Raw genomic sequence first — 11,595 nt, 5'->3', positions numbered from 1 at the left:
TAATTTTTAAGAAATTAGATGTTTTTAATCATCTTATTATCTCATTTTGTTATAAAGCATGTTTTTATATAGACAAATATATTGACATTCGAAAGGTTAACCACATAATGAACCATTATGTAAGCATATCAAAAGTTGTAACTTATTATCTAAATAGTCATTCATATATCTATATATATATATATATATATATATATTATAATATTAATTTATTTATTTCGTTACAATTATTAATAGCTCAAAAGCTAAAGGACACCTAGTATATATAATGGTAGTTATTAATTTTTTTAATCGAGTTTGTAAAACATTTGTAATATAAATATATATTAGACAGCTGTCTTTTGAGGAAAAAAAAAAAAAGCTTTTATGAGACGCTTTTTTTTTTTTTTTTTTTAAAAGGACACCTACCATGAATAAAATGGTAGTTATTCAATGTGTTATACTGTTATTGATGCACCTGGCTGGCTCTGTACCACCCGTGGAGATGGAATTGAGGTTGAGGTTTGATCGTACGGTGGAAGACTAGCTGATTCGCTAACCTTCCCTTCTCCTCACGCATTTCACCTACTATCCCCAACAAGGCTGTTAAGTAGGGGCGCCGCACCTCCATCTGCCCCCCTCACCCCCAGTATACATACACACGCACACCGTCGATTCAACCGCTCCCGTGTTCTCTCCTTCTCTCTTCCTTTTCTTTTTTACCTGCACGCTACAGTGCTACTGCTAGTAATCAATTATTAACACGCGCACTAGCTACCTTCATTTGCCACAGTTGGAAAGTAATTTGCTGCTGAACGCGATGATTCCTCTTTCTTTCTTCGTCTACACCTCACTCCTCGCCGCACTCCTCCACTTCCTCCTCCGCTTAGGGCGGCGCACCCCCCGGCCGCTTCCGCCGGGGCCGAGGCCGTGGCCTCTGGTGGGCAACCTGCCCCACCTGGGTCCGGTGCCCCACCACACGCTGGCGGCGCTGGCCCGCACCTATGGGCCCCTCATGCACCTGCGGCTGGGGTACGTGAACGTGGTGGTGGCAGCGTCGGCGGCGACGGCGGCCCAGTTCTTGAAGACCCACGACGCCAACTTCTCTAGCCGACCGACTAACTCCGGCGCCAAGCACATAGCGTACAACCACCAGGACCTGGTTTTCGCGCCCTACGGCCCCCGCTGGCGCATGCTCCGCAAGATCTGCTCCATCCACCTCTTCTCCGCCAAGGCCCTGGACGATTACCGTAACGTCCGCGAGGTACCCCGCCCTTCTGCCCGCTCTCTCTTTAATTTACGCTCTTATTTTCTTAATTTAATTTACAAATAGAATTTCTCTCGTTAATTAATTTAGTTTTTTCTTTTCGAAAAAAAAGGGGGAAAATTTCAGAGCCAGAACTTCGGAAGTAAGTAGAAGGTATCACATGGATAAATTAAATTAAAATTTTCCAAGTTGAAATTTCACATCCAAAAATTTTCGGATAATAAATGGGTATACTGTGAGTACGTAATTGATATCTCATTTCTATCCAGTCTAGCAACTTAACTGGACTAGAATCCAGCGCACCAGAAAATCTTGGGCCGGAATGTATGTATCTGAAATCTAGGCATGCACTTTGCCCAGTTGATCTAATTCATTACTATAATTTTTAATTAAAAATGTATTCAATGCTTTTCGATTTAATTAAATATAAAAATTAATTCAATTCAATGTGGTGATCCAAGTAGTAGGGGAATCCTGTTAGATTTTTTCAAACTCAATCATTATAAATGGAAAGTTTAGCTCCTGGCAACTATTTTTTACTAAAGTCGTCAATTCTGAGTTCTTAATTCTTGCATGATAAAAATAAATATGTTATTAATTTTAAAATTAATATTAATAACTTTTGAATAAATTTATTTTATATGATTCCCTTCCGTTTTGGTTTTTTTGCAAATATCAAATTTATCTTTATATAAAATATATTTTATTTTTTAAAAATAATTAATAATTGAGAATATAAATTTAAAAAAAGTATACAGATCCTTAAATGTAGGAGACTGTTCAAATCAAATCTCTTTTTCTAATTATTCATAACTAATTTTAAAAGATTGTCTTGCAATTAATCATTTTTCTCTTTTAAAATCTTTAATTCTTAATTAGTTTTTACAATAATTTTAAAAGAAATTTTTGAGAATGTTTTTAGCTTTTAAAAGGTATAATTGTATAATTTTTCAAAGAAAAAAACTAAAAAAAAATCATCTTTTTAAAAATTTAAAAAGTTATTTTTCAACCTAGACCTTCTTTTTACTTTTAAAAAGAAAAAATAAAAAGATACTCACCTAAGTTTAGCCAAATAAATTAATCAAACTTTAAAAAATATATACATCCGACATCGTAATATCAAAAATAAATACACAATATTGCGTCAATATAAATACATAGTTAATAGTAATATTAATAATATAAATGCAGGAGGAGATAGGAGTGTTGACGCGGGCATTGGCGAGTGCGGGAGAGTCGCCCGTGAACTTGGGTCAGCTGCTGACCATATGCACAACAAACGCGCTGGGGCGGGTGATGATTGGAAGAAGAGTGTTCGTGGACGCCGGCGCCGATGCAAAGGCAGACGAGTTCAAGCAGATGGTGCTGGAGGTGATGGTGCTGGCCGGCGTCTTTAACATTGGAGACTTCGTGCCCGCCCTCGAGTGGCTCGACTTACAGGGCGTCGCCGCCAAAATGAAGAAGCTCCATAAGAGGTTCGACTCCTTCCTCGACACTATTCTCCAGGAGCACCGCCGCGTGCTGCTCCACGCCGGTGGTGGTCACCACCCGGACTTGTTGACCAAGTTGATCTCCTTGAAAGACGATGCTGATGGTGAGGGAGGCAAGCTCACTGACACAGAAATCAAAGCCTTGCTCTTGGTAAACCAATCCCTCTCCTTCTCTCTCTCTCTCTCTCTCTCTCTCTCTCTCTCTCTCTCTCCAATAATTCATCCACGGATGCTTTTAGATGTCAGACAGAAAATGACAAATGAAAAGAGAAATACCGAAGGAAAAAAGTCACAATGACCATCGTCATCGTCCCCCACCTCTGGTGGCCGATTGACAAAAAAGTGGGCTCATTAATTTTCAAACAATATCAGTCATCACGCTCTCCTAACAAAGAATCCATCTGCATCTTCCTTTTGCATTACATCCATGGTGTTACATCAGTCTGGGAGAGTGACCTACCCCTCAGCTGCATATATTTAGGTCGGATTTGAATTTAAAAGGAGATCATCCTTTTCTATTGTTAATTTGAATCTAATTCATTTAATAAATGAATTATATATATAGATTTGGATAGGTTATTCATTATTTTAAAAATAATAATATCTTATAATTTTTATTTTTACTTATAAACTTTTATATAAATAATATTTTATGACTCGAGTGTGGGACAAAGTTGGATGGTAACTAAAGATAATTAAAGAAAAGTAGAATTCGGGCATTTTGGATGACTATTAATTTTCTTCTCGTGTTTAGGAGTAATGGTTAAAGTTGTAAGTGAAGATAAAAAAAGGGTAGAATTTCATGATTGATAGTGGTCCATTTTAGAGGACTGTTGTTTGCCTATTTTAAATTTAATTGGTTTCTCAATTGATTAAAAAAATGTATTGCATACTTTTTTTCTTTTTTAATTAGGGGTGTGTTTTTTAGAAAGCTCTAAAAAAAGTAAGGAGTATGTATTTACCTTGAGAAAATGTAGATGATCTCCACTGAGTCGTGGCTTATTTTCAGAGGGTATACACATTATAGCTGAAGTATGAAATAGTCCAGAAAGCAATTTTTAATTGATAGGGAAAATTATGCAGTGACTCTGTGGACATAGGTATATTATCGAACCACGTAAAGTCATGTTTTTCTTCTCTCTTTAATTTTTTTCTAATTTTTGTAATTGTTGTGTGTGCACATAATCTTAGGGCGTAATTTCTCAACAATAAGTGTCAAAATCGACAGTTCAAATTGGGCTCGGGTGTTCATGCATATGTTCTTGTGGATGTTATCCCATAGAAGATGAGCAATGGAACCTACAAATGCTAATCCCATAGATGCATGGACTTCTATAGTTTCATGCTTTTTCACATAGTTAAATTGTGGCTACCAGTTGGTTGCATGGCATGAAGGTGATCAATATTTGCATCTAGATCATAGCAAGGATAAGAGGGGGGGGGGGGGGAGAGATCCCATAGAAGAGGAGCAGTGGTACCTACGAATGCTAATCTCATATATGAGTGGACTCCTATAGTTTCAAGCCTTATCACTTGGTTAAGTAGTGGCTACTAGTTGGTTGCATGACATGAAGGTGATCAAGATTTGCATCTAGATCAGGGAGCTACTGTTTGATCATTGAAAATTGATCTTCTGCAAATCTTAGAACCCAAACCCTAATTTTCTGCACAAACATAGTGATGGAAGATTATGGAAATTCCACGACAACGACTTTGAGGGACATGGACTCCAACGAGGACACCTATGATAAAAGTGTTTATGAAGCGAAGATGCTACTTCTAGATCCCCTGTCTCAGCTCTGGTCGGGTTGGTGTCATTGGGCCTAACTGCCAGGAGAGAAATTGAAGAAGATTGAGGTTGTCGTATGCATCCAAAATTTTGATAGTTGTGGTCTTGCTTTTTTTACTTTTTAATCGTCACTGTCACATTCAGAGCGGCGACTATCACTGGAGGAGAACGGTCATGGTAGCAGCGGTAATGGCCACAAGATTCGGAGGCGGACGCAGACGCAGACGCAGACGCAGACGCGGTGGCAGTGGTAGCCACAGTGGAGCCATAGGCTACAGTGGTGGTGATCGTGGTAGAGTCATAGGTCTTGGTGATGGCAGCGGTGGTAGCCACAAGATTTAGTGGCAAATGCGGATGCAGCGAAAACGGTAGTTGTAGAAAGGCCATAGGCCACGACAGGGTAAAGTCATAGGCCATGGCGGTAGCAACGATGGTAGTCGCAAGATTCAAAGGCAGACGTGGATGCGATGACGGTTGTAGCCATAGTAGAGCCATAAGCTACGACCGTGGTAATTGTGGTAGGGCCATAGGTTGTGGCTGCAACAGTAGTAGCCACAAAATTCGGAGGTGTACACGGATGCGGCAGTGGTGGTAGCCACAATGGAGGCATAGGCTATGGCATTCATGGTTATGATAGAGTCATAGGTTGTGGCAGCCATGGTAGCGATAGTCGTAGGAGTCGGAGGCGGAGGCGGATGCAAATGCGGTAGCGGTAGTAGCCACAATAAAGCTAAAGGCTACAATGGCGGTAGCCACAATAAAGCCATAGGCTACGGCGGTGATGGTCGTGGTAGAGCCATAAGCCGCGGCGGCGGCAAAAGTGGTGTCGGCGGAGGGCTAGGATTTGAGGTGGGAGTCGTGGCTACGGAAGGAGTGATGTCATCGCTGATCGACATTACAAGAACGATTCTTCCACTTCCGCTTGTGCAAACGATTGTTTGAGTATATGCAGCTTCAAGTATCCGGAGGCATAGGTCTAAAAACTCGAAGGGGGTGAATATTTGTTAGAGATTGTTGAGTTGTTGCTCATATTCAAAGGGTATAGTTTGAAAGCTCTAGAAGGGTGATTATTCACCAAGTTGTTAAGTTGTGATTCACATTCAAAGAGTATAGTATGAAAGCTCCAAAGGGATAATAAATATTCATTAAGGTGGAAATTGTTAAGTTATAGCTCAGGGTATACACTTGAAGGTTGTTTTAAATTAGAGTCATGGTACAATATAATTGTATATCATATGAGGGTGTGGTATAGTATTTAAAATCGTGGTGTAATAAAATTGAGTACGGTATAGTATGTTAGAATTATGGTACAATACAACTATATATCATATGAAGATATTTTGGGATTTCATATGAGACTATATATACACATTGTAACTAATGGTTGAAACAACTCGAAAGGTAATTTTTTATTAATAGTGAAAATTGCACAGGCACTTCATGGATGTGGGTATATTGCCGAATCATGTAATTTTTGTTCTTATTCTCTTTTGTATTTTTCTCTAATTTTCGTATTTGCTATGCGTGTGCATGCATAATTTTAGGATGTAATTTCTCAACAATCTCGCATTAAGTAGTTAGGTCAACAAATTAGGGGATTGGTCGAAAAGTACCATTAATATGTCACCAATTATGGTAGTCTCTATAGGAAATATGATCACTCTTTTTTGGACCCTATCTTCTAGCACGAATTCTTCGTGTCAATTATCCTTTCACTAACTAGATCATTTATTTAATCTCAAGAGATGAAAGTTGCTAATATGATTGCATTAGTTTTGACATGGACACCTTTATCTTCTTCCCAACACCCTCTTCCAAGGTCTTCCCTTATATGAGTCATATTGATCTAAAGGAAGATTGTCAAATGGAGGCTTGTCAAATAAGAACTTGTTAAATTGCTCTCTCCTTTTCCTTATAAGAGAAGAATGAGTGCATCTAAGGTTTATGTCTTTTTCCACCTTCTAGTGCTTATGCTATCCTTCATTCACTACAAAGTTTTCTTCACCTTCTCTAGAGCTCTTTCCTCTCCTTCATAGAATGCATCATTGTTGTATATCATCTCTTGGCCCTTTATCGATCCTTGCTCGGGTAAGTTTACAACCCCACTCCCCAATCTTTAGTGGTAACGTTTTATAGGTCTAATCTTCCTAATCTTTTAACCCCTTTTTGTGTTCTACCTTCCCTTTATTTTGTTTTATCCCCATGACAATATTTATTTTTGGTATTTGTTTTGTTTATTCTCGTACAGGCTTAATACCTTTGGAAAATCTTTGTCAAGCTTCTTTCATTTTGCTAGGTTGTAGCCCTTTTATTCCCATCTAGGATAATTACCCTCCAAAGTTTCTCCTAAGCCTTTTTTGTTTTTTTTTGTTTTTGAGCTAGGTGCCCTTTTAATCTCATCTAGTACCCTTAGGAAGTAATTCCCAAGTTTTGTTGGCCTTTTCCAAGCTAAAGATTGTCAACTTCACTAATTTGGATTGGGCATTTGCCTTGAAGTTTTTAGATCTCTATGTGACAGATGACGAATGACTTAAACGCTACTACCTCTTTCTTTACTTTAGTGCAACAGAGTTGCTTTGTTTTTGGATTTGGATTCATAGTCATCCTTTACATGATTAATCATTAATTGAGATTTATTACAAACTTCCAGGAGATTTCTACTTAGGAATTTTCTTTGTTATTTGTTATTTTGAAGTTAAACATAAGATAAAGTCAAAAACTTCAACAAGGTGAATTGCACCTAGGGATTTGTTTTGTTGTTTATTGTTTATAGTTGAAACCTAGAGTGTCTTGTATGGTGCTCTAATCATTACCATATATCAAATTCACTTTATCCTAGAGGTGATTTTATCAATCTTCTTGATGCTATTTCTTTTCTATAACACTTGCTTTAGAGGTCAATCAATTTGTAAGACGACATTGTAGGCTTGGAAGTAGGGTATGAACTTCTTTGTAAAGGTCAAAAGGGCATAAGCTAGTGTTTTACAAGATGTCATTTACATTTGCCTTCATATGCTTCTTAATTTGTTCTTTGAAAATATGGTTCACTAGCCTTGTATTAGTTGCTATATGTCTCGAAGTCCAAATAGCATAGCATAAATAGATTCCTTTTCCCATAATGAAAGAAGCCTACTTCTCATCTTTTGCGCTCATGAAGATTTGGTGGTTCACTCTAGAAGGAATCCATATAGATTAACAATTTATGCCTTGACGTGGCATCTACACAAGGTTGGTTTTGAAAACAAGGGATGTTAATCCCCCTAAGTAAGCTTTGTTAAAGTTCATAATCATTGCATACTTGTCATTTTCTATTTTCCTTTTTAACCAAGACAACGTTTGAGTCATTTTGTATTATTAACCCCTTTAAAGATACTTCTGACTCCTATGTTTATCACTCAAAAAGCTACTTCTGTCTCCTATGTAATTTGGATGATAAATATTTGGTTTCACCCAGTAACTTGGGCGACTACCTCATGTTCAAGCAATACATATTAGCTATACTTTAAGGTGTGCACCAAGATGGAACAAATACACACTAATCTTCATTATCGTAATAGTCTGTTATTAATATTATTATTTTTTCCAATTAAAATATTATTTAGTTCACTAAAATTTAAGTTGTGAATAACCTTGATCCTTACCTAAAAAAAAATAGTGAGAATTATTTAACCTGCATATGTATTTTTTTTGTCATTCATTTCGTCTGGTGGGTAAGCATGACCGTAAGGTTTTATTTCGTCTTTTATTGGCTGCTATGAATATAAGATATTAATGGGGGTAGGTTTAGAAAAGTTATTTCTAGCTGGTCATGTGTCCGGAGCATGTATCCATCGCGAGTGCACATTCAAATTGGTACGTGGCACCCGAAGCATACATGCATTTCTGTGGCCCTTTTTAATTTTGATATACAAAACGACATGATTAAAAATAAATGGACATGGACATGGACATGGAATGTGACAAGCCCAATACCCATCAGTGATGGATCAATGGTGATGCTAAACGTGATAGCATGTGCGTCCATCCGCGTGACCACCCGCGCACCAACCCACGCAGTACCCCATCACTTGGTAGCTGTATCTGTTCCTTATAAAATGCTAAGCCTCCCTCTCTGCATGCATGCATACATACATACATACAATATATTATATATCAAAAACTAATCTGACGCAGTGGCCCTATTACTACTATTGCGACGCGTGTGATGATAAAAACTTTTTTTTTTTTTTTTTAAATGCATGAATTGCAGAACATGTTCACCGCAGGAACAGACACGTCATCAAGCACCGTAGAATGGGCCATAGCAGAACTGATCCGGCATCCCAACATCATGGCCCAGGCCCAGCAAGAGCTAGACTCCGTGGTGGGGCGAGGCCGGCTGGTGTCCGACTCCGACCTCCCCAACCTTCCCTTCCTTCAGGCCGTCGTCAAGGAAACATTCCGCCTCCACCCCTCCACGCCCCTCTCTCTTCCCCGCATTGCATCCAACGCCTGCGAAGTCGACGGCTACTACATCCCCAAAGGCTCCACTCTTCTGGTGAACGTGTGGGCCATAGCGCGGGACCCTGCAGTCTGGAACGACCCGCTCGAGTTCCGCCCTGCTCGCTTCCTGCCGGGTGGGGAGAGGCCCAACGCGGACGTCAAGGGAAATGATTTCGAGGTGATACCGTTCGGGGCGGGGCGGAGAATATGCGCGGGCATGAGCCTGGGCCTCCGCACCGTGCAGCTGCTGACCGCCGCCCTAGTTCAAGCCTTTCGGTGGGAGCTGCCGGAGGGGGAAGTGGCGGAGAAGCTGAACATGGAGGAGGCGTACGGGCTCACGCTGCAGCGTGCCGCTCCCCTGACAGTGCTCCCCCGCCCTAGGCTCCCTCCCCACGTCCTTCTTCGCTCCTCCTCCTGAGATAATCCATTAGCTAGGGAAGCTAGCTGGGGCACAGGGTACTGCCAGCTTAACCCCGGCCACTCGGCCTTGCTCTTGTGTTTATTTACTTATATATATGGACTCAAACGTATACATTTTATAATTGATGCTATGCATGCAGTGTTATATATATACTGCTGGGCGAATCTGAATTTGTTATTTTCAAATGCATGTTATTTAAAAGACAAAAAAAGCAAAAAACAAAAACAAAAAACAAAAGGAAATATATGAACTTAAAAGAAAGGGAAAATTTTTAAAAGACAATAGATCAAGATCGTGTTTTTTTTATTTTTTTTTTTTTTTTTTTTTTTTTTTTTTTTTTTTTTTTTTGGCGTAAGTGGCTATTGAAAATTCAAAAACATCTTCCCTTTGTTTTAGACATTTTATACATTTTTTTTTTTTTAAACTTGTGCAAATTTAAAGAACTTTATATGCATAAAACATATAATCCGATGCCATGCCTGAACTTTAGATGTCATGATTCAAATTAAATTAATTGCCACATAACAGCATACTAATTAATATTGATACTAATAATTCTTTTTTAAGTAAGTGATGTCAATGAATATGGCATATTATCATTTTCACTATTAGCCTCTTCAAAATGAGAAAAATTTAGTGTAAAGACTCGAACCCGAGTGGGTTCTTATATATAATTTTTTAGGAAGCAAATAAAACTCAATTGTTTTTATTATCAGAGGACTAATTAGTTTCATTACAATTGTATCTCAAATATTTAAAAATTATCATTTCTTAAAAATTTTAAATACACTAACGTAATTCAAATGGTATTATATTAATTTTTATTCTACTCTATTCTTTCTATTCCCATCCATACATTTGTTACGTTAGATTTCTGGTACATTCTTTAAAATTATCTGTAAGGTAAAATAATGATTGGGGTGAGACTACGCTCAATAAGTAAAAGAAATTATTATTAGTGTATGAACAAGATGAGCTTTCACAGTATTATAATTTCCTAAAATAACATTTAATACTGTAACTTCAAAACTGCATTTAAAATAAAAAGTAAATTTTTAAAAAATTATTGTGGTAGACTCGCCAAGGCTTGTGCAATAACTCGAAAATTTTTTTTTTAAAAGATTAATAAATTAGAATTATTAATCAGTTATTTAGTTAAACATTATTAAATTAATGTATTAAACAAACAAATAAAGGAAATAGAAAAAAAAGAATTAAATTAAATTAAAATTATTTATTAGTAATTGATTAGTTAAATATTATTAACTTGAATTAATTAAGTTAAATAAAATGGTGCATATATATATATATATAAGTTAAGTTAAAGTAAGTAAAAAAAAAAAGGTTAAGAAAGCTTTGAAGCTTGTGCAGAGAAGCCCCTGCATTCATCTCTCGATCTTCTTCTCTCTCTCGCCGTCTCTGTCTTCGCCTCTCTCTCTCTCTCCTCAATTTCGTCGGCCCAACAAGCGCCGATCAGGAAACAAAAGGTATCGTTGGATTCCTAACTCTACTACCAACATTTCTATTAGAGCGAATTTGTTGTGAGAGCGACGTAAGTACCATTCCTAGGGTAAGACAATTTTTCCCTAATTTCTCAATTTCTCCTTAGATCTTCAGTCAAATCGATGATCAAGCACCACCATAGGGTCCTAGTTGTGATCATCGTCATTTTGACTGGAGTAAATTTTCAATTGGGGTTTTCTAGGCCCCACTCCAATAAAGCGAGAGTGAGATTTGAAAAATTTGGCAAATTGGTTATATTTGAGGGTATAAATGTTTATTTGGTATTTTAAGGGTATAGGAAATATTAAAATAGTATTTTATTTATGATTAATTTAATAGAATTAGGATTTTTGATTCAGGGTCAGGGTGAGCGCTACAGGTATTTTTCGGGGTCCCTATTGGCATAGTTCAAGAAACCAGGTAAGGGAAAAATATATATTAAATCAGAATTTTTATGAATTTAATGAAAAATGAATTGTGTTGTATAAAGTTTATATGTTTCGGTATGAGTTTAAAATATCAACCATTTAAATTATGTTTTTTCGAGTTTAAGGCTGTTTATTAAATACGTATATGCGAAAATGAACTAATGAAAGTAGAAAATATTTTCAAGATAGTTATATAAGAAATGAAAGGTATTTTCGATATATAAACGTTAAATGTT

At 37.4% G+C, this 11,595-nt stretch overlaps 1 protein-coding gene across 1 annotated transcript; it reads left to right on the top strand.

Annotated features, from left to right (window-relative positions):
- The first annotated feature begins 449 nt into the window (after nucleotides 1–449).
- Nucleotides 450–9,578, top strand: LOC131145532 (flavonoid 3'-monooxygenase). The gene is made up of 3 exons (XM_058094672.1): nucleotides 450–1,243; nucleotides 2,438–2,887; nucleotides 8,775–9,578. The coding sequence occupies exons 1-3, from the start codon at nucleotides 800–802 to the stop codon at nucleotides 9,423–9,425; spliced, it is 1,545 nt and encodes a 514-aa protein (XP_057950655.1). The 5' UTR covers nucleotides 450–799; the 3' UTR covers nucleotides 9,426–9,578.
- Nucleotides 9,579–11,595: the final 2,017 nt, after the last annotated feature.

This window comes from Malania oleifera, chromosome 13 (assembly GCF_029873635.1).
Source record: "Malania oleifera isolate guangnan ecotype guangnan chromosome 13, ASM2987363v1, whole genome shotgun sequence".
NCBI lineage: Eukaryota > Viridiplantae > Streptophyta > Magnoliopsida > Santalales > Ximeniaceae > Malania > Malania oleifera.
The sequence above is the reverse complement of the archived record's forward strand: the minus strand, read 5'-3'. Positions and strand labels throughout refer to the sequence as shown.